The sequence below is a fragment of the Penicillium solitum genome, assembly GCF_028829755.1.
Source record: "Penicillium solitum strain IBT 25940 chromosome Unknown utg000001l_segment0_segment0, whole genome shotgun sequence".
Taxonomy (NCBI): Eukaryota; Fungi; Ascomycota; class Eurotiomycetes; order Eurotiales; family Aspergillaceae; genus Penicillium; species Penicillium solitum.
The window spans coordinates 6,627,068-6,652,617 of NW_027072121.1; the positions used below are offsets into that span (position 1 = coordinate 6,627,068).

Below are 25,550 nucleotides of genomic sequence, written 5' to 3' on the forward strand. Positions count from 1 at the left end.
CATGTCTTTGATAAATTCGAGGATATCTAGTTAAGTAGGTTCGGTTAGTCTTGACGTCATCCATCCCGAGCTTTAGATCTCCGGATCATTCAATTGCTTCATTTTTTGTTAAAGATAATTTTTTTTGATTTGATTCGAGCAATACTGTGAATATCAGATACATATGTAAGCAAATCGGCTGCAATAAAATAATTTCGAGATCTGTTGCGCGCAGATCCAGGGCCACCTCATACCATAAAAAATCATAATTTCGAGACGAAAAATTGTCCAAACCACCATGGCCGACCGAATCAGAATACTCCTCCGAAGCATATGCCTAGTCCCCTGAAACCAGGCGAACTCATTCACATCTTAGTGCTTTTCCCCCGAGAAGAACCCATCATCGTTGTAACTCGCTGTAACCCCGTGTAACGCCAGATCCCTCTTGTGTAACGCCCGTGTTCATTCCAGCAAATATCCATGTAATTCGTGAGCGTGAGAAAGTGGAAAAGAAAAGGAGAAATTAGGAGCTGCTCCCTGTGTCTTTCGTGTAGGTGGTGGTGTCTTCGGTGTAAGTGTGGGGGTGATAGTAGCCCGGCCCCGCTGGAGGATCTAATCAACGATTCAGTGAGAGGATCAGAGCAAGCAATCACAGAAACATACAACGAGACTCCAGATCTCTTCCACCCCAGGAGATCTGCCTCAGACTTTGAAATCCTCGAGCTCGCACTCCGGCCATGTAGACCTTCTGCTCGTAGCCGGGACTGAACGGGGTCTCTCCATCGGCGGGTTTGTAGTGCTTAAAGAGCGATGCTCCCAGTGCGGTTGCTGCGAGACAGCCGACGAGGACGATGACAATAATTGCTGCGTTCGAGAGCCCCATTGTGAATAGAATAGAAAGAAGGCTTGAGTAAAATCGGGGAATTGCAGTTGGTGTTGCTATGGCAGTTTGAATTATAAGAGGTGGGTCAGTGCATGATGGAGGAGAGAGCCTCCGCGATCTGGGAACCGTAGATGCCTATGCCTAGGTGCTGGACTAGGATACAGATGAAACGAGAGTTGAAGAAAGAGAGGGGATGAAAGAAAAAAGAAAAAAAACAAAACAAATAAACTTCAAATGTTCTAAGCAAGTGCCCGATACCTCAGATTTACAATCTGATGTGTTGTCTCTGGGCGTAACCATCCCATTGGCCATGTTTTTCCAACGATACATTCAATGTTTGAGCACTACCTATCTAGTTAGTCCTGGAGGTACAGAAGTGTATCCACCAATTACACGTTGTGTCGCATTTGACAAAACAATGCCCAAAAATAGCACTGACGTGGCTTCGATATTCGGGTCCATGGATTTAGTTTAAAGCTTGTCATCGAGACTACATAAGAATTTTATTGGTCAATTCAAGTGTACATAGCAACTTGAAGGAATAAAATTGGAAGTTCACTATACATAAATTGAAAGAAAGAGAAAGAGAAATGGCCAACATCAAAGAAAAAAAAAAAAATGAAAGACCGGTACTTCTGTAGGCAGCAGCCAAGGGCATCGAGTGGGTTTGCACCATTAACACGATCATCGGATCCATGAATCGTCTACAAGTTAATATCCACATCTCGGTCAAAGAGAAGATTATTGCGATCTAGTTAATAATCATCAGTGTCCGTACTTGAATGCTCCTTAAAACGTCAACTGATATTCTTCAAGTAAGCTCGCCAAGAGATATAATGCTTGCGAGCAACTTAATGATCTCTCCTTATTCTCTATACAAAATTGATACCGGGTTGGATGGTTGATCTAAATAGTCAAAAATCAACGGTTTTTACATGGTTCAAAACCCAGACCAATTTCGTGCTCTTATTGGTCCCATGGGATGTCTTCTACAGCGTAAAATAAAACCTACGTGGGATTAAACTAAAATAAGGATCGTTTCGAAATTGAAAACTTCTAGATTCATTCATGTCACAACCGAAACACCAGGTAAACACACCCTAATAACAATGTCAGTAGTACTTAATCACCCATTCGCCAAAGAAAAATATCATCTATATCTGAGAAAACAGCTGCTGAGAGTTAGTCAAACTAATCAAGGTAAGTTGTCAAACATCCTCAATATCGAACCGAAGGTTATATTTACTCGAGTTTTCACCGGTATGGAATGTCACGATCCGTGGAATCCGTTTCACTCCCTGACCATATGCACACAGGACAAAGGCCGCGACAACTTTACCAATGGGAGTACCAAGAATACCGCAAAACTCCGGCGAAGGAGACTCCCAAGTTTGCGGCTCCTTGGGCGGAAACTCAAGCCCCTCCCGGGATTTGTAGATATGATCCCGAATGAAGGGCTTGGTGTGCTTTTGACCAATATTAGTGACAATAACACACTTCAGGGTATTTAGGGGAAAATGAGACTCATAGAAAGCCTTGGTAAACTCGGACATGTAAAAGTTCGTGGGAACCTGCTGTCTCCTGATATTGTCTATAAATACCACGCCTGGTCCCGTTCGACCAATCCAAAGTGTAAAATCGCCTTTGTGTTTAAGGGCTGATTGGAATCGATATATAGCTTCCTAGTTGATAGCTGGGTCGTTAACTGGTAGGCCAAAAATATCGACCCAGTACCTCCAGTCGTCTTCAAGGAACTGCGGGCTGGTAACGACCATCCAGAGCTTAGGATCAAGGTCTTCGATAGTAAGTGTGCTCCTAGGAATAAGGCATCCGGGCTCATCGGCACGCTCCATCCATCGTCGGAAGGACTCGCCCTGTGGCTCAAACTTGGGGTACTTGGGAGTCATTACGATGAAGTTGGCACTAAGCTCACTAAACTGGTTGAGGTCGAGGAAGAATATGTAAAGTGCTTATTCACCGACTCAAGTCTCTTGTGGGATTGTTGATATGTTGTTCTGAATTAAACGATGCAGTGCATCGAGTATCCTTATATAGTTCTAGCCAGCTGAATATAGGAACAAAAGAAACAAAGAGCAACCAAAGCCATTGTGCAAAAGAGGGCATAATAGAGACCAATGATCTTGGGGAATGCATAAAGAATAAATAAAAGAATGGACGAGATAAAGAGTCCTTCGATCAGTGCTACAAGGATGGGGTGCTCGTCAGCAAATGGAGTAATAAGATTAACCCATTCGAAAATGTGATCCGCCCCGGAAATGATGTTGGTCTGCACTATAAAGAATCACTATGACACTCCACAGACCCTGTCAAATTCAAAGATTGATCTTCTTGTGTTTCTGTCCCGGTCACCAGCATGTATAACCACGCAGTAGTAATACAATCCAATAAAAAGGTTTCATCCTTATTGGTGTGCTCGCTGTTGCCCTCGAATACCGAGATACCGGTTGCGAGTCACAAGGCATCTTCTACGGCCGCTCGGTCGTCGTAGAACGCGGGTCTGCTTGGTCCGCTGCCATATAGGGTGGTAGCTGCGGCTGTATTGTTTCGGAGAGCATATTTGCCATGTAATTGTCCTCGATTTCGTCGTATCCGGCTTGGAACAGTAGTTGATCGGAAGAATTTGATCTGTATATAGTAGCCAGTCATTTGAGACGATTGACGGGTTTGCTTATCCCGGGATGGTTTGTGAGGCTTCAATCTTGCCTAGCTTCTCTGGGACGTGTAGGAAAGCGCCATCTTAGTCGACGTTGTAAATATCGGTTTCATGTGCCGTTGATGTGTTCACTCAGGATATGCTGTCTGTCTGTGTTAACATTCAGACATGACAAGCTGGATATTTGACAGTATAATCCCCACAAATTTAGACTTCCGGGTCCTGTCGGACGAAGAGCTTGCTAGTCCCTGTGGCTTCGTCTCGATCTATATCACCGTGTACCCGGAACTCCCAGGGGCTTATTGTAGCCATAAAACAGACATGTGAAATTCTACCTCGGTTATCGTTGTCGACTCGCTGGGGGTGGAACGGGGGTTTCAGATCGGTAAATGATCGTGAGCATGAGTGCAAGAGACAATTGAGGCCGTCCGTCACAGGGAATCGGGTCGCGGAACGTCCACTGACACCTGTTGGCCTGGGGGTGGTGACCGAAAAAGAAGCCTGATGTTTTGACTAGGTGGACTACAGCTATCCATAATGTATGTAGCCATATAGGCATATCTAGTCTCCCATGTATCTCTCATGATCTACAGTGCTAGTGTTGGAGCGAAACAGTGAGGTTATTATTAGTTTGCAAGTTCCACAGAAAGACCCAAGCCGGTATCTATGAAGCTAAGTAACAAGGCCCAGAGCCTGTAGCAATGGACTCTTGGTCTGGGTAACAAGCTTAAGGCTGAATAGTCGTTTAGTCCCTTTTTGGTAGTGGCTTCATTTTAGATTGAAAGGTGCTCAATAGGCTCAATAGATGGCCCTGGGGGACAATGGGTTGTCTCGTCCCTGGTAATCGCCCCTTCCTAAAATGGAAGTTCAATGGTCGAGACACATAACGTGTGTCCATCGTGTCAATCGTTCCTTCCATTTGCGCAGTGCCTTCCCTTTGGGGACCCAGGGTCTCACCCAGGGTCTCCTATAAATTCCCCCTCCCCCCTCACTTTTCTCTTTCTTTCTCTCTCTCTTCTCTTCTCAAGTTACCAACACAGTTTTCAACAGCGCCCCCCCTGCACTGTTACCTTTCTGCTCCCCCCGTGTGCCGGCCTCGCCGGCGTTTGTTTTTCATTTTTATTTCAAAAAAGTAAGACCCTTCTACCTCAGACTCCTTCTGTTGTTTTATATTGACACATGCTAATGCCTTTGTCTCTTCCCCGTGCAGAAAAAAAAATTCAACATGTTGATCCCTTTCTTGGGGATCTTCGTGGGCATGACTCTCTGGAGTCAGTGGTTCCCCATCCCGGGTTTCACTGCTCCAGAGCAGTCGTTCATGCGGCGTCTGTCTGGTACGTTCCAGCTGACGATGGAGTCGTGGGCCTTCTGTGACCTGGTGAACGCTGCCGCCTCCCAGCGCGGGCATCCTGTATGGGAGTCGCGTTCTCACGTTGGCCATGGGTATGCAAACTCGACGGACTTTCTGTTGGTTAGCCTTGGAACGGATGTCATCGTCCAGCCTGGCCTGGTCGATGATATGCCGCCTTGGTTTCCAACCCCGTTCCTGGTACCCATCCCGGTCTCGTCTTGGTCAAGTGACGGAGTGACATCTTCTGATCCCGAGGAATTTGTCCACATCCCCCTGCTTGGATCCAAGCCCGGGCATGGCTTCTACGCCACGTTGTTGTTCTTCGGTGTTTGGTGTTTCGTACAAGTCCCCTGGGCCTTGATTGCTTACCAACGACAATCGCACTCCGGACTTGATACCTTGATTGAGTGGATTCTGAAGGTTCTCGAGGGCCAACCGCAGATTGCACGTGTGCAATTTGTGGCCGAGGACGATTCATCTTCCTTTGACGAGGAGATGGATCGTCTGATCGCGGGCCCAACGGAAACGGACGAGGAAATTCTTTCTTGGGTCATGGCTGCAGACAATTGTCCCGAATCTGTGTCTCATGTGTCGGTTCTCTCTCAGTCTGGAGGTATCTGGGTCCACCGGATCGCCAAAAGCCTGGGAGACGAGCAAGCACCGGACCCAGAATCGGCGTGCAATACCACTGACCTGGTGAACACTACGGATGACGCTCGCATGAACTTGGTCTCTCGGCACCCTTGGAACTCGACTGCTCTCTATGCCTCCGACCATGACGATTCTCCGGCTCCGGCTGGGGGTTCGATTGGCAACGGTGCGGATGATGAGCGTCCTGATTCCACCCCGGCGTACTTCAGCAGGAAGAACCGTCCGTCGCAAGCAAAGAGACATCGCGAAGGAAAGAGAGCACGACAGGAAAAGAAGGAACTAAAGCATTCCGATGTTTTAGCCTCTTACGCTTCCAGTGCTTCTCTTGCGATGTCTTCGAGCTCGACGCCTTTGTCGGCTTTGGCTCCGGTCTTCGTTCCTGGTCGTCTGGCGGAGCAGGGTGATCTGCAGAGTGGTCCTCCTTCTCCAACTCCCTTGTTCGCGAATGTGGGCATTGGTCCTCCTGCGGACTGTGGTACGACTACGCCCGATGACAACGCTCTGCCCCAGCCGTCCCGCCGCCGCCGTCGCCGTCGACAGCGTCGTGCCTAGACGCTTCGGTGGAGGTGGGACATGTACCAGCAACAAATGTGTCTGAGTGGGACAACCTTGAAGGAACTCCTCTCTTCGGAGGGTTGTTTAGGTCCTTCTCGGCTGTCCTGCAGCGCTTTTGTTTGCTGGTGCAAAGCTGTGGTGGGGCCGCGTCGAGCGTCCTCAGAAGCTTTCCGTATGGTGGTTGGGTTGGAGATTGAGTTGACTGGCCAATATGCTTCAAAAAAAAAACAGAAACAAAAGAAACAAAAAAAAAAGAGACATTGAGAAAAAAAATGACGACAGAAAATCCCACAAAAAAAGAGATTTGCTCTCACTTCACTCTCACTTCACTCTCATTTTCACTTGAGGCGAGAGGTCTCGCGACGTTCTTGTTTCACGCCGCTTTGCTTTATTTTTTTTGTTGTTTGGGCTCTGGGATTTGCCCATTTGACTTCTGTTATTCGGCCCTCGACCACGGCCACCCTTACAAAACACCGCGCCTCATCGTCCAATCGAGGTTCAGCCCACGGCTGCGACTATTATCTCAAAAAAAGAGTCGTATCGGTCAATCCTTTCCACGGCGAGTCGACTGCATCTACTCAGTCGACCATCTTGCCTTCTTCGAATTATCATCTTCTCTCCGGGCTTGTTCACCCTCGTCTGCATCAACGATTAAACGGACTCTCGCGCGATCGTGCTCGTCATGGCCTCTTGGGGAGAGGTTCAGATCCAAGACACAACTTGAGTGTCTTTCGCATGTCTTCAATTAAATCCTGCTGGGTTCACATCGACATTTGTGAAAAGTATTCCATGTGTTACATTCCTCACCACAGCCTTTCGGTAACGAGGTTCTGGCTGAATTCATTCCTTCAACAATCCTTTGGCGGGACAACAATCACCAAACCTGCCTGGTTCCATACTCCAACTACTTGACCCCATGGTCATTCTCATTTGCATCAATAATTCAACCAACATGCAAACAGCGTCAGATTTTCCACACGGCCTCTGGGGGGAAGACCTGACTGGACAAAACGACAACTTCGCATTCCCTGCATCGGACATCCTCTTTCTGTGCCGTGAACACCACTCGCTATCTTTTTCATCGGTCATCTCACCAGGCCTTGATTGCAAGGGGGAAAAAAGAAAGACTTCCACTGAGCTTACGGGACGGCTTCAGTTGGACGAACATTGCGAGAAAACAAATCAATTCGACGTCAATCCACTACCACCACAAATCTGCTGGTCAATTCAGATCGAGTTGTTCTCCACCGGGCTACGAAACAAGCCTTTGCTGGATCAAGAACGCCATCAGCATCAATCGGAATTCCGACTTCAACCATGCTTCCAGTCAAATTTGACAAAACCAAGAGTCGATCTTCAGGTCAACTCCGATTCAATCATCTTGACTTCCTTCCAACGGTGGTCGCACATTACCTCACTGGAAGATGTGAACCATCTCTCAAATTACAAACATCTTCAACAATCAGGTGTGCTCATCAGCCAATTCAACCTGGTTTCCGGCTTCTTCCTTTCTCTCCACGGGCCTTGAGCTAAGCCTTTGCTGGAGGAGCCTCTTTAAGACCATTGATATCTTCTGTGTCCTCACTGGAAACGCACTTTCTGTGTTCGTCAATTTCATTCAATACGTTTGTTATTCTCCAGACCCCGAAACAGGTCTCTGAATGATCCTCTTGGCGTCCATAATCACTTTCCATGTGCGGCAATTTTGCTTGACAAGCTTGTCCTCTCTTCAGACCTTCGATAAGGTTTCTTCTGGACAGATATTCCGACAACCTTCGGAATCACTTTCAACCTTCATCCTCCCCGGGCAACAAAAAAAGAGCCCTTGATGAGGAATAAACAAGGACAAAAACGAATGTCCTTTCCAAGAAAGCTGGAAATTTTCGGTATGTTATGGGCGCCCGAACTTCGTTTTCCCATTTACTGACTGTTAGAGCTTTTTGCAGGACCCATGACTCCTTCCATCAATTCATTCGTCCTCCCAGCGTTTCCTTTGTTCAACCGGTTAAACTCCGGGTTTGGTGTATGGTCTACGGATCATGATGGGATATGAAATATGGGACATTGTACAAGGGGATATTAAAACTGGGATGAACATGCATGTCATGTTTCAGGCGTTGTGTGGGTTTCTTATGTTTTGTCTGTACAGATCCAGCATCCATTGCAACTGAGCGGATCCTTTTTTGTTGTTTCAGTGATACCCCACAAAGCATAGCATTTTTTTGTTGGTTTTTGACTGTCTTTTCACCTCGGTCAATTGAATACTCTTGTTTCGTTGCAATTAATGGTTACTTCTGTAAGAGTCCTGTTCAAGAGCGGCCGCTCTACAATTATATTAGTCTCAAAGGGAAAGGAAACGTAGTTTTAAGCTCCCAACTTGCCAACTCAGCAAGTATTTTCCTCTGAAGACCCTCTTTGTATAAAGGAGTGACGGGCTACTACTATAATGACGGCTTTTTTAAGTGGCAACAGGGAACTCATCATAATGGGACCTCTATACGGCCATTTGGTACATCAGAACTGCTACCCATTATGGAAAAAGATATGAAGCAAAATACATAGTAGCTACGTAGTTACTACACAGCGCCACTTAATGGCATCGTATAAGGTACATCATCTACATTATTTAATACATATGACTATTAGACTGGAAACAAACATTCGTTTTACTAATTTGACAGTGATCCTAGATGGAGAATTGGACATATGGTAGAAAACGTTACATGACATGGCACTTCCCCCTTCGTTTACGACCCCGCTCCTTAATTGTGTTATCGTTCCAATCCTGAATGCGCCGGCGCCATTCCTCGTTTGTTGGCGGCGGTAAGCTAGAGGGTTCGGTTGAAACCCGCCTGTGGAAAGACCTTTGCCTCTGAGGTATCTCATGCTCGTCATCTACTGCAGTGCCCTGCCCATCTTCATATGGCTGTGGGATATGGAGAAGGTTTGGCGATGATACAGAGTATGGGAAGTAGGCATCACCAAGTGCATCACCCAGTGCCGAGGCCCTCAAGTATGGAAGAGGCATCGTGTTTTCTTGTGGGGGTAGTCCGGCTGGATATACAGCAAACGTAGGCGTGGTGGGTTGGGCCGCCATAGGTGGGCGCGAAGCAGATCGAGGCGGTTCTGGCGATAAATTGTTCGTGAACGAATCTTGGGGAACCAATTGTTCTGGGTTAAGGTCTCTGCCAATGGAACTCCCCCTGCGTCTTTCCCCAGTCGAACTGCCTAGGCTCTGGAAATTGACAGAGTGTGGGCGAGGGCGGGTTGATTGCTGCGCGACACGCGCGGTTTGTCCTCTGCCAGGTTGAAAGGTAGAATTGGCGACATTCCCCGGGGGAAGAAGCGTTCGCTGTAGATCATCTGGCAATGGGTCCACCGTCTCGCGTTTATAAGGAGGAGGAGGTGGAACCCAATTATCGGCGTCACTCTCATGGGGAATCTGTCGGGGGTTGTTGGAATTGCGATATCGAGGGTCGTACCGCCCACGGGTTGATGCAACCACAGTGGCAGCTCGGTGGAGAACTTCACTGGAACGAGGCTGCGTATTGTCATATGGAAGGTCGATTATTTCGGCTCGAGAAGTCTCGCTTGGCGAGGTGGGAACTGCAAGACTGTTGCGGCGGAAGTGAAGTGGCAGAGCTCGGGATTCTCGAGTAATTGTTGAATTACCACGGGCTGCGAATGCTGTAGCAGTATCGCCCCGATGTAGCCGTGTTCGCCTTCTTTCAAGCTCAACTTCCGTGTCCAAAGAAGAGTCCGGCTCCATAAGAATCTTGGGTGCCATTTCTCCGACTTCGATATCAAGCTCAGTCGTTTCACCATTCATAGTAGAGCGCTCAAAATCAAGGAGGAGAATTCGACCACCGTCAACTGGGATATCTTCTTGGCCAAAGTTCTGTGAGCGCACACCACCAGGCGCTACTGCGACGAGTCTCCGACGGCGTCTTGAGTCGGAATGTACCCAATGAGCGGATGTGATACCGTGCATGTCACTCACCCGCCGCCCTCGGATCAAGATCTTAGGTTGTTGAACGATCTTCTGAAGCTGTGCTAGATTGTCGCGAGGCGCGCAACCTCCATAATGATGACCACCACCAACCTCGGTACCAGTGATTTCACCAGCGCCCAAGCTAGGCATCCCATATATCCACAGTTCTGAATCTTGGAACCCCAATGCAGAAAGTTCCCCCGCATCATCCGTGGCGGGTCTCATGCTTGGTCGCATTTCCCGAGATTCATCTGCGAGGAATGGACTGGCGAAATAAACGATTCCCGCATTATTGCTTAATTGAAGCGCCCTAAACGCCCCCAATTGTTTATCATATCCCATCACCCAGTGGTCGTCAGCTTCCTCTTGACCAGCAATAAGGGACACGTGAGTGATATGGCAAGGGATTGTTTCAGGAAAGAGGATTTGTGTTGTCCACATTCGCATCTCGAGTTCTCCGGGTGAGGCGTCCGTTCCGGTCTCAGTATAGAAAGGAGGAGTGATAGTGACGATATTTTCAGCTGTAAAGCCAAGAAGCATCGCTCCATCAGGTGAAAATGAAAGTGAATCGACACGGGGACAACGCACCGCCCGGCGGTCGGTTGGCAAAGCCTCTTCACCAACAGCGTATACCTCGATACTATCCTCAAAGGCTAATGCTAGCACACTACCTGCTGGAGAGAATTTGATATCCCTTGGGGCATCGTTCAGCGTGATAACTTGAATGTGCTTGGCTTCATCGCCAGAGAGCCGGTATATATGAACTCGATGCGTAGAAGATAAAACAGCAATGAGAGAGCTATCATCCCGGATTGTGGCTCCCAGTGGCCGCCTTCGAGTCTTAAGCTCATGCTTGACGGCGACTGGGTCAGTAGTCACGTCTAATATGACAATGCGAGAAGAGCTGATGCAGAGAACCATTTGACCATTTCCTGAAAATGAGAATCGAAAAACTTCACCCTGTGGGAATGCCGTTGACGAGCTCATAGAACTCGAAAGTAGTCGCACAAGAGTTTGCCGGGGCCGTAGAAATGCATCAAAGGCGTTCTGCCTGACCTCCTTGACAAATTGGCGCTTGAGTTTAGGGAGATTTTCTGCCTCAGGAATGACCCCGCGAGCCCAGGAAAAGGATGAACAACGTGACAACTGATAGGCATACAATGCCGCAGAATCGGATGAATGCTTCCATCTTCGATTTAACAGAGATAGCGATGCAAATGTATTGGCATCGGAAGCATATAGGATGCTATTGACTCAGTAAGAATTACACTCAATGACTGACCGTAAGGCCACAGGTCGGACGAACACAAGGTTTCGAGTACCCGATGAAATGAAAACTTACTGTTCAATCACATTAAGTGGTAACCGGTCAAAGCAGCTCTTTGGGCTGGGCGATACAGGAGAGCCCGCTTGATGGACCAAAGGGTCCTCGGGGAGGGGGGTATCCTCCATAATCACCGTTTTCTATCTACATACAACGGATCAAGCACGCTGCGGGCATTATTGAGAAAAAAGGTGACCTTGTGGCTGTGCAGTCTGTCGCCCCATAAGGCCATGCGGGACACCAGCATCAATGAATCAACTCGTGCCGATCGCCTGCATTGTCCACGCCAAGTCCAAAGATAAAAATAGACAGAGCCTGAGGCAGAGAATCATTATGTCAGCTGTTTACTTGGGATGAGTCATCATTCCCCACACGGATCCATGGGTGCCCGCAGTTCAATTTTGATAAGAAAATGCGATCGCCGGATTCTGATATCTGGGGAGACATTGTACAAGATGATGTGCCTGTAGCTTTGACTCTCGGATACAGCTCCCTAGCCGTTTAGAGCTCCCAATTCTTGTCCTTGCCTGCTTCTCCCAGGCAGGCCTCGTGCTCCTACCCCTCACTCTGTCCAACCGCTAATCGGCCGACTCCGAAAACACCCCGACCAAAAATCTCCAAATCACCCTCTTTCGCTTTCCCCGTATTGCCCCTCGGCATAACTCCCTCACACTTGGGCGCGCATCATGTCGCCTCCACCAGTCCAAGTCAATTCCTCCTCCAAGCTCCCATCCCCCGGATTCAATGCCGGCGCTCGACCCTACCGCTCCCACAAGGTCCGCGCCTGTGACTTGTGTCGCAAGCGCAAGTCTCGATGTACAGTTGATATACCCGGTCAATCTTGTCTTTTGTGTCGCGTGCAAGGTGCCGATTGTCACTACCAAGAGGAGGCCAACGCGGATTCTTCTATCTTGAGTGCTCCGGATTCAAAATCCTGGCCGGGGCCACCAGCGATGGAGGCCGTGCCGGGGCAGAAGCGCAAGCGCAGTCCCGATGGACTCGCGCACATGAGCCAGAATATCCCGCCCCGGCAGCCAATCAATGGACCCAGCCCCCATGGAACGACTTCGTCGGGTGGTCGTCGAGGAAGTGATTCGCGGCGGAAAGATATGGACGATCCCCAGAATGAGTCAGTTCTCATTGTTGGTCCTATGGTTGCCGAAGATGCCCAGGTCATTGAAAAACACATGCCCCCAGAGCGGACGAGTCAATCGGAAGAGCCCAAGAGTCACCCGTATAATATTTACTCCAGTGATCCGCGGAAACCAGTCCTTTACACCACAATCTCGCGGCGAAGGAAAGGTATGCGAAGAGGAACACCTCCTGGTGAGAACCAGAAGGAGGTCCTCGAACAAATACTCGGGCCGTTCAAACACGACCTGGTGAGACTGTATGTTGACCGTTGGCCTTTCCCCCCATCTTCTACCCTGCTAATATTTCCCCCTCCAGCTTCATTGATCGTTTTAACGTTTCTTTTCCCATCTTCGATGGGGAATCGTTTTGGGAATCATACATCACCGATGACCTGCACGACCCACCAGCTGCATTAGTGTGTCAAGTCTATTCCATGTCCCTCGTATATTGGAAACACACACAAAAGCTTGCGTGTCACCCGAAGCCCGACGTTCGATATGCGATCAACATGACCGTCGCCGCGTTGCACGAGGAATTCTCAGCTCCTGGATTGGACACAATCAGTGCCGCGCTTATTGACCTGACTGGGCGACCCATTTTCTCCATGACTGGCAACGCCGTCAGCTGTGGCCGCATGTTATCTTTGGCAAATTGCCTTGGTCTCAACCGTGATCCTAGCAATTGGAAGCTCTCCCAAGCAGAAAAGAACCAGCGGATTCGTCTGTGGTGGGGAGTTGTCATTCACGATCGTTGGTAAGATTGTTCTATTTTTCGTTTTGCTTGCAATAGACCTAACAATAAACAGGGGAAGCTTTGGTCATGGTGTCCCACCTCAGATTTCCAAAAATCAATACGACGTGCCTCTACCCACTGTGGACGTATTAGTCCCATCACACCTCCGCACTACCGAACGTGTGAGAGCAGCACACTGCCACATCTACCTATGCCGATTGACCGAGACTTTGGGCGAATTGTTACCACTAGTCTATGGGCTTCAACACAAACCCGCACGTGAGACATCCAAGAAGCTCAGACAAATACGAACGGATCTAGATATATGGGAAGACTCCCTACCAGACTGGTTGCGAGGACCCACGATTCACTCTGGAGAACGAATCTACGGAGCAAGCAGCTTGCAACTAGCTTTCTTGGCTGTCAAAATGCTTGTCAGCCGAGTTGAACTAAATGTAAGCCGGATAGGGGAACATCGAAAGGAGTGGTCTCTAACAACCTTGCAGGAAGTCAACAACTCTGAAACGGAAAACACCGAGGCACGTCGCTATTTCCAAACGGAATGCAGAAAGTCAGCAGAGGAGATTGTCGGATTTATGACGTCCTTACGAAAGGATAACTTCGCAGAGTTCTGGCTACCCTGTACGTTGAAGCGTTTTTTCTGGTCATTCCTTTTTTCTTTTTGTCCTAATTTTCTTGACAGATAGCGCCTTTCATCTCACCTCGACAGCGACATTGCTGGTTCGTTGTGCATTCGAAACCACCGACAGCGAAGTTGCACGATCATGTCTTTCGAACGTCGAAACCCTACGCTCTGTCTTGCGTCGTGTGCGGGAAGAAGAAGACTGGGATGTAGCAGACATGTGCCTGGATCACTGCGAACGCATTATGCACCGACTTCCCGGAACCGGTGCCACAATGGACCAGGCATTCACAACTACGATGGCAGACAGCGGGCTGGTCAACCCGGCCGCGATATCACTGCCCGAGACTCAAACAAACAACGATATCGTTGACGACATGATGTCAATATCTAATACCTTTGGAACGATGGACGGTTTCCCCTTTGACATGACAGGAATATGGGATGTCTCTGTCTTCCAAGATGTGAACCTGACATGATCAGGAAGATCATTGAACTTATACTTTTAGATTCTTATTTCAACAATATACCCTGGGATCCAAAGCCCAACGACCTTGATATCAATTCAATCTCAGTCTTTCTCATATTAAAATTTCTGACTAAAATTTTGTACAAAAAATCAAACAAACCCCAAACCCTAATTTACACTCGTTCATTAATGCTCAGAACGAACCCCTCATGATGTGCTAGACAAAAAAAAAAGCAATTGGCTCGCGCCGATTACTGGTCCTTAGAGCCAGCACCGAAAATGCCAGTGAAAGAGCCCTTCATGCTCTGCATCTGCTCCTGGCGGGCCTTCTCCTCCTCGGCTGCCATCTCAGCGAGCCACTTCTCGCCGTTCGCGCGGATCTCTGACTCGATCATCTCGTAGTTCTTTTGACCACGCTCGCGGATCTGATCCCAAAGCATCTTGCCCTGAGCGAGACCCTCGGAGGGTGTCTGCTCGCCGTTCAGGGTGGCAGAAGACTTCAAGCCAAGTGCGGCAGCAAAGTTGCCCAGACCACGCGAGGGCTTCTTCTTCTGCTCCTCGGCAAGGTCCTTCTCGAAGCGCTCACGCATCGCCTTCTCACGCTTGGCAAACTCGACGGGGATAGGAGTGCCATCAAACGACTTCAGCACGGTACGCACATCTTCGACACCCATACCAGCGAGGTATTCCAGGAAGGGGATGAGGGCGACCAGCGTCTTATCTTTCGGGTCTCCGGTCCACTTGTCCAAAACAATGGCGTTCTCGGGCTGGTAGCGGGCGTGCTCCTCCTTGGTGTCGATGAGAATAACCTTGGAAAGGTCACGGTTGAGATATTGCAAATCCTAGAAGACAATTAGCATTTGATGACTTGGAGAAAAAAAAAAAGAGAAGTTGGCATACCTTGATGTACTCTCCATCCTTGTATCGGGTCGCCTCACGGAACAAGGGCCAGCGGATGATACGGTAGGGGTCGAGTTTGCGTAGGACTTGGTCGGCCATCATACTGGGCACACTGGTGAACAGGACGAGCTCGTAGTATTGGTTCAGGTAGCGGAGGAAGTAATCGACACCAGGTCGCTTGGCAACACGCCATCCGTGCTCACGGGTCCATTCGCTGTGAACGAGAAGATCCTCAAGACTGAGCACCAGAGTGTAAGGCTGACGCATCTCGGCGTCCTCATCCGGAAGCAGCTTGGGGAAAGCAGGGTCCTTGTAGTAGCTGGTGAGGTCGCTGGTGCGGGCCTTGATACGGCTGTACCAAAGACCCGGACTCCATCCAGATGGAATCTCAGGGTGTTGGCTCGCCTCCTCTTCGGTTTCCCAGTTGCGACCCAGGTAACCCATACCGGCAACACCAGCAAGCAACATGGCAGCGTATACTATATTGGCCATGCGGGCCTTGCGGCGGTCGATAGATGTCTCATATCCGCCCTTGGGAATGTCACCACCACCTCTGCCATCCGCGCCATACTCTTCTGACTGAGCAGGATCTTCTGTGAGGTTCAATGGTCCCTTCTTCATACGCCCTTCCAATTCTGCGGCCAGCGTCGATGGAATACCTTGTGTCAGATCGGGGAGAGGTGTCTGTGGGGCTTGTTCTTGTTCGACCTGGAAAGACAACGTCAGAGGTGATTCATTTCCGTAAAAGGTTCAGAGAGTCTCACAGATTCGGAAGGTTGTGTAGATTCAGCTTTCGTATCAAACTCGGGTTGCTCTGCAGCGAATTCTTTTGGAGCTGCTTCGGGAGTATTCGACTTCGATTTGTTCGACTTCGCCCTTAGCTGGATGGCCGGGGAAAGCTTGTAAGCAGTGTACGGCGAGGGGCGCGACGACAGGGTTGATGCCCGAACGGCAGAGGCGAGGACATTTGGCCTCGTTAGAGGCAAGACTGCACGACTAAGCATTGTGTATTGGGTTGAAACAAATACCTAGGTATGTCCTGAATGATGGGATAAACCACAGTCTCCCGTTAAAAGTCGGCGCGACTCGGTACGGCGGAGGATCCGAACCATCCGTGCACTTTGTTTATATATCCACCCCCACGGCCGTCAAGTCTTCTCTCTTTTTTCTTTTCTTCTTCAGAAAGTTCACCCAGACATTAATTTGACCTATCAAGCAATTTCTCTCTGCATGCCGGGTTGTATTAGCTGGGGAGACCAACGAAGATCTTCTTCATTCCCACTACCAAGAGCGCAGCAAAGGATTTTCCCGTGAAGCTGCGCTCCGATCGTGGGACACAAATCTTTTTTAGTTTTCCTTTTTTCTCTCTTTTACCTGATTACCAGAAATATGATCTTCCTGTCCAAAACTAGACTTGCTCGTATCTCATAGAATTCACCTGCATATTTTGCAATCATGGGGTTCAAAAAGAAGATGATCCATTTTGAGGAGCAACTCTCCGATGTCGAATCCGAACCAGAGGCTGAACCTCCGATCTTACTACGATTCCCTTTCCTCCATCTACCGTCCGAGATCCGCCTGCACATTTATCATTATGTCCTGTTCACGCCAACTCGGAAGAGTGCATTGAAGCGCACCGGTGGCAGTGTTGGGTTTTCGGCAAAGAAGAGCAAACCACTAGCGCCATCCTCGCATCGCATCGCCCTATTTCTTGTCTCGAGACAAATTCACGACGAAGCCACTCACTACTTCTATTCAACCCAGACATTTCGTGTGTTCCCCATCCAGGACTTCTTGCGCATGCCCACTATCCGGGCTTTGCCTCGACGCCACCGCTCTTCGATCACCACAATTGAGTTGATCGTGGGATCAAGTTGGACCGCACCCCCAAAGTCGTGGGTTGTAAACCAGGGATTGGGATTACACGACATGGAGCTTGTGCGCACGTTGAAAGTGTTTGTGCAGTGTGACCCTTCACACCCTGTGTTTGAGGGCTTTCGTATCTCCAAGGATTACTATACCGACTTCTGTGGCAAATTGTTACATCAAATCTTGGAACGGTTACCGGGTCTAGTTCAGGTCGAATTCGATGCCTGGCCCTCTGTAGAGAAGAATGGACATTTGATGACTCGTTTGCTTACGGAAACCCGGGATGCTCAGAAAAAGGTCCTTTGGGGCCCTGATAGAGGCTGGACCGACACTCAAGATGACATTCACGAGAAACACGACATCAATGACGTGGATGCTGCCTTTGATGGCCTGCGGGCCTACTCCCCTGACGTTGTCGAAGCCTTGAGCAACTCGCTTCAGACAGTCAAGTTGGAGTCGTGATAGTCCGTTGATCGGTGGATATTGTTCATATTGTTACGATTTATATACATTGCGCGGCGCATAGATGACATGAAACAGACTTATAGACATGCACTTACTTCCAACAACAGGCCAAACGCCATTCTTGTTGACAATGAATTTATTATTGTTATGTCAAAATTTGAGTAGATTTCATTCATCTGTTGGTCTGGTTTGGTAACATAAAGCCCAACCAATCAGAAATAATTAAAGCGGTTTGATTGGCACACTTTTCTAACTCTTTAGAGGTCTTCATCAACTTCCATGACAGCACCATTTGTGTCTTCTTTGGATGATTGCCGTGCCACCGAAGCTTCCTTGTCAATCATCTGCCGCGAGACGGCAACAATGTTATCCTCAATCAACTGTTGACTTACGTCCTCGATGTCTGTAAAGCGTCAGTTGCTGTTCTTTGCGGTTATTGTTACAAGAAAGGAAAAACATACGCTTCTTGGGATCAAGCTTGCCAACGTATCTCGTCTTCAACTGATCCTTGCTCAGCTCCGTCTCTTCCTTGATCCGCTTCTCATAGCCCTCTGCAAGAAGAACAAGCTGCTTCATGCGGTCCACGTTGTGCTGACCCTCCTCGTGGAAGTCACTCATCTCCAAGGCCTCGGTCCATACATGCTTGTGAAGGTTCATCAACATGTTCTCTTCCAATCCCGTCTTACGGTAATCAATCGCAATGCTGTAATAGTGGCGGTTGAGGCCGTGAATCAGAGCCTGGATCGAAGGCTTGTTGAGGTGACCCAAGTTTGATGTAGTCTGGCGGGGCTCCTGACCCATGACCACGGTCTGAGGCTGGATGAGACGGAAGGCGTCAATGACGACCTTGCCCTTCACTGACTGGATAGGATCGACGACAACGGCAACCGCACGCGGTGTGAGCTGCTCGAAGGATTGCTGAGTGTTGATATCGACCGAGGAGAGCCAGCAGCCGAAACCAGGATGCGAGTGGTACCAGCCAACAACAGTTTCTGGTCTGTACGAAACTATCAGCATTGGGGAGTCCTCGATTATATATCAGCTGATAGGCTTACCGTCCCGTCTGGCGGAGCATTTCCATCATTCTAGTTTGGAACACGGGATCCACTGCCTCAACACTGACACCTGTACCGCTCTGGGGCATAGCAAAGACGTCCACTACCCGAACTGTGTATTCATCAACGAACTCGCCCAGCATGAGGCCCATGACCTCCATCGGGACACCCGCGCGTCCATGTCGTAGCATCTTCAGCAGAGCCAAGGAGGAGATGTGGACGGTTTCGGAGTTATCAATCAGGTTTGGGGTATCCTAAACAACCGCTCTCATTAGTCAATGTAGATAAACGTGGTGAAGCTAGGCTAGGGTGTTGCCATTAATGCCCCCCCCCCCCCCCCCCCAACAAGGAGATTAGAGGTCTTATCCAACTTACACCACCAGGAGCAGCGCCTCCCATCCCCATGCCTTGAGCGGCCTGGAGCATCCGGTTAAGGCGATCCATAGTTAAGAGATATCCGAAAAGACTTGATGAAACGAGAGTAGAGAGGGCGAAGCTATCGCTATTTGGAAGCTCTGGAGCAAATCGATTTGTCTCTAGTAGCTTGGGATCGCCGAAACAGTTTTCAAAGAAAGATACAAGATAGCAAAAAACCCCAACAGATGTGATATTAGGGAGAAGATAACAAGGTTGTCGAAGACGTGTTGAGTGATGATGAGCAAAGCCGTGGGAGCTTTGCCTGACGAAGGCGGTGTGTGGTTCGGTCGGCTTCCGCTCCTTCGCGGGCGATTCTCTCTCCTCAATCTATTCTTCAATACAGCCTGAACAATGACATTGGCTTGCTATTGTGATTAAGTTCTACTACCAAATCTTCGCATTGCGGGATCTGGTGACAATAGGTGCCATCGCTGCCTATTTACCCCCCTGGGAGTATATCTGCATTGCGCCTGCAACTACGCTACTTCATCATTCCCCGGATCTCACTTACACTTCTTGAACTTCACCTTTTTTCCACTCTCAATTTCGTGACTCCTCAGTCGTTCTCTGCAATATGGCTTTGGAACCTATCTCTGATAGGCTCCTCGGGTCTAAAAATAAGAAAGTCGCTTACTTCTACGACTCCGATGTGGGCAACTATGCCTATGTCTCCGGCCACCCCATGAAGCCTCATCGCATACGCATGACACACAGCTTGGTGATGAACTATGGCCTCTATAAGAAAATGGAGATTTATGTGAGCATTCTTCTGCCTGTTTTTCTCCTGTTTGACCCTTGCACTAACAAATCAGCGCGCGAAACCTGCCTCAAAGTACGAAATGACCCAGTTCCATACCGACGAATACATCGACTTCCTGTCCAAGGTCACACCCGACAACATGGACCACTTCTCGAAGGAACAGAGCCGGTACAATGTTGGAGACGATTGCCCCGTGTTTGACGGTCTCTTCGAGTTCTGCGGAATCAGCGCTGGTGGCAGCATGGAAGGCGCCGCACGACTGAACCGCAACAAATGCGATGTTGCCGTCAACTGGGCTGGTGGTCTTCACCACGCCAAGAAGAGCGAAGCAAGTGGCTTCTGCTATGTCAATGGTATGGCGCTTCGGTCCTCAAATATCTGTCTCAGAATCTAACATCCATGAAGATATTGTTCTCGGAATTCTGGAGCTTCTGCGCTTCAAGCAACGCGTTCTTTACGTCGATATTGATGTTCACCACGGCGACGGTGTCGAAGAGGCTTTCTACACGACTGATCGCGTCATGACCTGTTCTTTCCACAAGTACGGCGAGTACTTCCCCGGTACCGGTGAGCTTCGCGACATCGGTGTTGGGCAGGGTAAAAACTACGCAGTTAACTTTCCTCTCCGGGATGGTATCACTGATGTCACATACAAGAGCATCTTTGAGCCTGTTATTAAGAGCGTGATGGAGTGGTACCGCCCCGAGGCCGTGGTCCTTCAGTGCGGTGGTGACAGTCTATCTGGTGATCGCCTAGGCTGCTTCAACCTGAGTATGCGAGGACACGCCAACTGTGTTAACTTCGTTAAGAGCTTTGATCTGCCAACCTTGGTTCTTGGCGGTGGTGGCTACACCATGCGCAATGTTGCACGAACATGGGCTTATGAGACCGGTATCCTTGTCGGAGAGCCCCTAGGATCAGAGCTGCCATACAACGACTACTATGAGGTAAGATTCTCGTCTCTTCCAGACTAACTCATACTAACTGTATTAGTACTTCGCTCCTGATTATCAGCTTGATGTCCGCCCCTCAAACATGGATAACGCCAACACCAGAGAATACCTGGACAAGATTCGCAACCAGGTTGTCGAAAATCTCAAGCGCACGGCATTTGCTCCTTCGGTCCAAATGACGGATGTGCCACGAAACCCCATCTTGGATGGCATGGACGACGAGGCTGATGACGTTATGGATGACCTCGATGAGGATGAGAACAAAGACAAACGGTTCACACAACGACGATTCGACCAACGCACCGAAAAGGCTGGCGAGCTCAGTGATAGCGAGGATGAAGACGAGAACGCCGCCAACGGTGTTCGTCGCCAACCAGGCGCCTCGCGCCGTCGCAATCAAGTCAACTACCGAAACCTCGAGCCGGACTCTGGGCTGGATAGTGGCATGGCAACCCCGCAAGATGGCTCATCTGCGGCTGATGGAGAAATGGATTTTGCCCTCGACGCTAATATGGGCGATGCCCCACGCACTGAACCCGAGGCACCTTTTAGCGCCCCGGAACCCTCGCGCGCTGATGAAACCCCCATGACTGATGCCGATAACATGGCCATTGAAAGCGAGGAACAGGAAGCCTCTACTACTTCTCAACATCAGTCTCCTCCTCATGATGAAGATGCTACCATGGAGGACGCTGCTGTCCCTGAGCCTACTACATCGGAACAGCCTCCGGCTCAAGCGTCAATTACTGAGGAGAAACCCCTGGTCGAGGGCTCCACCGCCTCCCCAGTGCGGGCCCAGTCCCCTCCGAAAGAGGCTGCTGATTCTACCCTCGAGAAGAGTGCGGAAGCTTCTGCTCCTACTGCGGACACCGAGGCAACCGCGACCAAGGAAGAGAACCTGGAACACATGACAGAGCCCAAGAAAGAGGAGTAGCTGTGATGCAAAGACGACAATATCGGATCTGGCGCAACGGACAATGGCAGAAAGGTGTTATCGGTTTAACAGCGTGCTCACATCTTGCTTGACACCAGGAGGGCATTACTCGTGGCGGAATGGCAGTCTCAAATCGAGGTTTAACCTTGAAATGTTTCGGGGGATGGCGGATTGCTTTTATGGACTTTCAATGAATCATTTCATATTTTATCTTCATCCCTGTTCTATCTGCTTTTCTTTTTGCATAGCTTTTTTTACGGTTGCAAATGTATTATTCAGTGAAATGCAGTCTTCCAAAACGTTACAACATTTGAACCCTAGAAGTATACGAGTGATGCCTCAGGCAGCACAGTTTGGTACTATGCCAAATGGGGTTAGCATTAGGGCAAAGTTGATGGATCTGGGCAGCCAATCACCTGCCAACGCCAAGATTTTACGCACTTTGCCCACTAAGCGAGAAAGCACACCTCCAGTTTGGATCCTCGACGTTCGACCTCTTGTCGCCAACCTTTTTCACCCAACTTCCCCCGTGATCATCAGCCATCATGTCTAAGAGAGGGTGAGTCTCCCAGCGATTCCCTCCGTGGCCCCATTCGATTCCGAACCGATACAGAATTATTTTGCAAGCATGGACAAGCAACACAGCACGTTTGTGTCGAGAGGATAGAATGGGGCTCGGATTTGAGAAAAGAACGAATCGACAAGAACGAATTTACTAACGATTAAACAGTCGTGGCGGTGCCGCCGGCAACAAGCTCAAGATGACTCTCGGTCTGCCTGTGTACGTCTACAAATTCCTTATCGTCTAGTCTGTTTCGAATGCGCCTTTCTTGCCCGCCGGATCCCACAAGTTATTTTCCAGTCGACCAAACGCCCTCAGAAAAACATACGCCATTCAACAAAACGAAAAGACCGGCGGGAAGAAAGGAAAAGAAAATTGGATCTCCACTTTCAGCATTCGAAACACGACGTCTTCAAGATCTAGAACAAATTCACTAACGGGTCCCTTTTTCGTCAAACAGTGGCGCCGTGATGAACTGCTGCGACAACTCCGGTGCTCGCAACCTGTACATCATCTCCGTCAAGGGTATCGGTGCCCGCCTGAACCGTCTCCCCGCTGCCGGTGTCGGAGACATGGTCATGGCCACCGTCAAGAAGGGAAAGCCCGAGCTCCGCAAGAAGGTCATGCCCGCTGTCGTTGTCCGTCAGAGCAAGCCCTGGCGCCGCCCCGACGGTATCTTCCTGTACTTCGAGGACAACGCAGGAGTTATCGTCAACGCCAAGGGTGAGATGAAGGGTTCCGCCATCACCGGCCCCGTCGGAAAGGAAGCTGCTGAGCTCTGGCCCGTACGTTATACACTCCACATGGAAATGGATTTATTTCCATGTTTCCCCCCTCTCCGACCCAAAAACTAACACTTCTTTTCCAGCGTATTGCCTCCAACTCCGGTGTCGTCATGTAAAGAGAGAAAACCCGAATTTTAAAGAAAAAGAACGATACCAAACCTCAAATCTGCTTGGGACCTGGAATGCGGTGCATATGAGACCATAGGATTAAAATGGGAGCTGGACAGGTGGTGTCCATTTGACGAAATCCAACTGTTTATTTTAAAGCCGGTTTTATCCTCCATCTTCGTGTTTCTCCCTCCCTTTACTGGCGACTCTCGGAAGTATTACTTTAAAATCACATCCTTTTGTACTGCCTTGCCCGTTACCTCGAGGGCTGGCCTAAAGGTTTTAGGCTGTATGGGAGGGGACTTGGTCCTGGTTGTTTGTTCTTTGGCCGATATATGAACTCTGATATGACCACCAATGGCTCTACCTACGTAGACCCTGAGTAGACTCTACGTAAACGTATTTAATCTCTACACAGCTGTACGAGGCACAACTTCAACAAAGGTCACGTCATACAACTTCATTATCTGCTTGACGGTCCGTTATGAAAATATATATAATGTGTATTGCAATATATGTATCCAAATACAAACTCCTTAGTTCATCCAATGCCATTAATACAGTAAAAAATAGATCTACAACCCATCTATTTCTTCTGTCCATCCTGAGTCTTCTGTCCTGACTGGAAATTTCGAACAGCGGTCTGCTTCTGAGCACCGCCAGATACGAACCAAAGCAGAGCCACACCCAGCGTCACTAGCACGAGGATATGAACCGCCCACCAGATATGCTGCACGCCAGCTGGACACATAGTGATCTCATAGCTCCACTCACCAGCGACCTCATCGAACCAAGCCGAAAGGAGACCGGCATTACCACCAAACTCTCCCATCATCGAGCGGAGGGTTACCTCCCGGATAGAAGGGTCGTCGATGTGCTGGCTCCCATTAAAGCGCTTCGCAGCCCACTTCCAAGCCTGAGATAAACCATCGTCGCCGACTGTTTCAGTGCGGTTGACAAAATGAACAGTATCACAGCCCGTGTGGTCATGCCCCGTAAGAATCACCCCGTTCCGGCCCTGGCCACCAACAAGCGCATTCTCGTCGCCGCTCAGCCCAAAGATGCCTTGCAGGATCCCGCTCGCGCTGAGTGTATCGCTGAGATGGTTCTGCTCTTTGAGACCACCGTCAAGCCACCGGGGCACGCCGTCGGGACCATCCTGGTCGTCAGAATCGCGGAATGAGAAATACGGCCCGTCCGTGCATATACCATCTTCCTTGTGCAGGGGTAGATGCGTCAAAAGCAAAGTAAAAGCCGACCGGTCCTCGACCGGCGAGAGTCGATCGGCGATTAGATCATTCAGATAAGAATACGTATGGCTCTGGACCTCCGCAGAAAGAGCGGGGGTATCGAACATGAGGGAATTGAGGTTAATTAGGTGCAGAGTAGGGGTAACAGTCTGGTCTCCAGTAGACGAGGACAAGATGGGTGGGTGTTCGAACCGCACATCCCAATTCGCACGGCCAAACGCACGATCAAAACGCTCCATCCGCGCCTCGCTGATGTCCCCCGCATATCCAATATCGTGGTTCCCCGCGACATTGATCACGCGTCTGGCCCAGGCTCGATCCGCGCCCAGGGGTTCCAACGGCGATGCATTGCTGCCTTCGCCCTGGCTCCAACCTGCAGCACCGGTTCTGGTGATGTTGTCGTCGACTCGCTCTCCGCCGCGGAACACGCGGTTCCAGTACCGGTGTTCGCGCCGGGCGAATTCGTCGTCGGAGATCCATTGGCTCCCCACCAAGTCGCCTAGGACCGTTGTGTGCGTCGGCCGGGTCCACCAAAAGAGTGTGCGGTATATGTGCGCGAGGTAGTAGTCATTGCCGAAGAGGTCGAGGCGTTTCACACTTGACTTCAAGGCGCGTGGGATGTCTTCGGTTGCGAGGGTTTGGAGACCGGTTGTGATATTTGAGAGGACATCCTCGTTCAGCAGAGGTGAGGTGGAGGCGTTGCCAATTGCTTCCTGGATGGCGCGCCAGTGGGTTTGCATGCGGGGGTATAATTCATATTCGGGGAAAGGGAGCGAGGAGTCGCCTTCCAATTGGGGGTCTGCAAGGACCAGGAGTCTAAAGATGGCGGGTTGACTGTTTGAGTCTGAGTTTGGTACACCGAGGTGTTGGAAAAGCGTGTTGATCACTGAATTATGGTATAGCTGCTTCTCGCTTGACTGCGAGACAGACTGTGGCAGAGGAAAGGCGCATCCGTTGAAGATTGGGTAGAGATAGAGGTAAACAGTTGCGGTTACTGTGAGTGGAAGAAGGAGCGCAAAGGTGCGGGAGAGCAGCCAGCGGAGGGACATGAGGGATCTAAAATGACAGAAAAAGGATAAATGTTATAAAGACCTATACAGCATATT

The 25,550-nt window shown here is 49.5% G+C and overlaps 12 protein-coding genes across 12 annotated transcripts; 6 read left to right on the forward strand and 6 right to left on the reverse strand.

Moving 5' to 3' along the window:
• Window positions 1-502: 502 nt before the first annotated feature.
• N7455_002523 (uncharacterized protein) lies at window positions 503-862 on the reverse strand (the record flags this gene model as incomplete). The annotated part of the gene is made up of 2 exons (XM_040953373.2): window positions 503-591; window positions 643-862. 2 exons carry the CDS (start codon window positions 860-862, stop codon window positions 503-505), a joined length of 309 nt encoding a protein of 102 aa, XP_040816126.1.
• Window positions 863-2,070: 1,208 nt separating this feature from the next.
• On the reverse strand, window positions 2,071-2,769 carry N7455_002524 (uncharacterized protein; the record flags this gene model as incomplete). Its single annotated transcript, XM_065604296.1, has 2 exons — window positions 2,071-2,443; window positions 2,597-2,769. 2 exons carry the CDS (start codon window positions 2,767-2,769, stop codon window positions 2,071-2,073), a joined length of 546 nt encoding a protein of 181 aa, XP_065462787.1.
• Window positions 2,770-4,761: 1,992 nt separating this feature from the next.
• On the forward strand, window positions 4,762-6,090 carry N7455_002525 (uncharacterized protein; the record flags this gene model as incomplete). The annotated part of the gene is made up of 1 exon (XM_040953245.2): window positions 4,762-6,090. The coding sequence occupies one exon, from the start codon at window positions 4,762-4,764 to the stop codon at window positions 6,088-6,090; it is 1,329 nt and encodes a 442-aa protein (XP_040816248.2).
• Window positions 6,091-7,045: 955 nt separating this feature from the next.
• Window positions 7,046-7,621, forward strand: N7455_002526 (uncharacterized protein; the record flags this gene model as incomplete). The annotated part of the gene is made up of 1 exon (XM_065604297.1): window positions 7,046-7,621. The coding sequence occupies one exon, from the start codon at window positions 7,046-7,048 to the stop codon at window positions 7,619-7,621; it is 576 nt and encodes a 191-aa protein (XP_065462788.1).
• A 1,191-nt stretch (window positions 7,622-8,812) lies between these two features.
• Window positions 8,813-11,703, reverse strand: N7455_002527 (F-box domain protein; the record flags this gene model as incomplete). The annotated part of the gene is made up of 2 exons (XM_040953414.2): window positions 11,427-11,703; window positions 8,813-11,330 (listed from the first exon to the last, which is right to left on the reverse strand). The coding sequence occupies exons 1-2, from the start codon at window positions 11,534-11,536 to the stop codon at window positions 8,813-8,815; spliced, it is 2,628 nt and encodes an 875-aa protein (XP_040816342.2). The 5' UTR covers window positions 11,537-11,703.
• Window positions 11,704-12,094: 391 nt separating this feature from the next.
• Window positions 12,095-14,396, forward strand: N7455_002528 (putative C6 transcription factor; the record flags this gene model as incomplete). The annotated part of the gene is made up of 5 exons (XM_040953208.2): window positions 12,095-12,798; window positions 12,858-13,295; window positions 13,348-13,729; window positions 13,781-13,916; window positions 13,978-14,396. 5 exons carry the CDS (start codon window positions 12,095-12,097, stop codon window positions 14,394-14,396), a joined length of 2,079 nt encoding a protein of 692 aa, XP_040816176.2.
• A 200-nt stretch (window positions 14,397-14,596) lies between these two features.
• On the reverse strand, window positions 14,597-16,332 carry N7455_002529 (protein translocase subunit TIM50). The gene is made up of 3 exons (XM_040953180.2): window positions 16,051-16,332; window positions 15,287-15,994; window positions 14,597-15,228 (listed from the first exon to the last, which is right to left on the reverse strand). Exons 1-3 carry the CDS (start codon window positions 16,288-16,290, stop codon window positions 14,638-14,640), a joined length of 1,539 nt encoding a protein of 512 aa, XP_040816272.2. The 5' UTR covers window positions 16,291-16,332; the 3' UTR covers window positions 14,597-14,637.
• Window positions 16,333-16,741: 409 nt separating this feature from the next.
• On the forward strand, window positions 16,742-17,617 carry N7455_002530 (uncharacterized protein; the record flags this gene model as incomplete). The annotated part of the gene is made up of 1 exon (XM_040953366.2): window positions 16,742-17,617. The coding sequence occupies one exon, from the start codon at window positions 16,742-16,744 to the stop codon at window positions 17,615-17,617; it is 876 nt and encodes a 291-aa protein (XP_040816308.1).
• A 260-nt stretch (window positions 17,618-17,877) lies between these two features.
• On the reverse strand, window positions 17,878-19,119 carry N7455_002531 (proteasome regulatory particle lid subunit RPN11; the record flags this gene model as incomplete). The annotated part of the gene is made up of 4 exons (XM_040953449.2): window positions 17,878-18,023; window positions 18,082-18,617; window positions 18,676-18,929; window positions 19,051-19,119. 4 exons carry the CDS (start codon window positions 19,117-19,119, stop codon window positions 17,878-17,880), a joined length of 1,005 nt encoding a protein of 334 aa, XP_040816111.1.
• A 547-nt stretch (window positions 19,120-19,666) lies between these two features.
• On the forward strand, window positions 19,667-22,019 carry rpdA (histone deacetylase RPD3; the record flags this gene model as incomplete). The annotated part of the gene is made up of 4 exons (XM_040953431.2): window positions 19,667-19,849; window positions 19,905-20,205; window positions 20,258-20,799; window positions 20,846-22,019. 4 exons carry the CDS (start codon window positions 19,667-19,669, stop codon window positions 21,737-21,739), a joined length of 1,920 nt encoding a protein of 639 aa, XP_040816209.2. The 3' UTR covers window positions 21,740-22,019.
• Window positions 22,020-22,175: 156 nt separating this feature from the next.
• On the forward strand, window positions 22,176-23,552 carry N7455_002533 (60S ribosomal protein uL14). The gene is made up of 4 exons (XM_040953303.2): window positions 22,176-22,298; window positions 22,470-22,520; window positions 22,762-23,086; window positions 23,170-23,552. Exons 1-4 carry the CDS (start codon window positions 22,285-22,287, stop codon window positions 23,200-23,202), a joined length of 423 nt encoding a protein of 140 aa, XP_040816187.1. The 5' UTR covers window positions 22,176-22,284; the 3' UTR covers window positions 23,203-23,552.
• A 228-nt stretch (window positions 23,553-23,780) lies between these two features.
• N7455_002534 (uncharacterized protein) lies at window positions 23,781-25,493 on the reverse strand (the record flags this gene model as incomplete). The annotated part of the gene is made up of 1 exon (XM_040953226.2): window positions 23,781-25,493. The coding sequence occupies one exon, from the start codon at window positions 25,491-25,493 to the stop codon at window positions 23,781-23,783; it is 1,713 nt and encodes a 570-aa protein (XP_040816127.2).
• Between the last annotated feature and the right edge of the window lie 57 nt (window positions 25,494-25,550).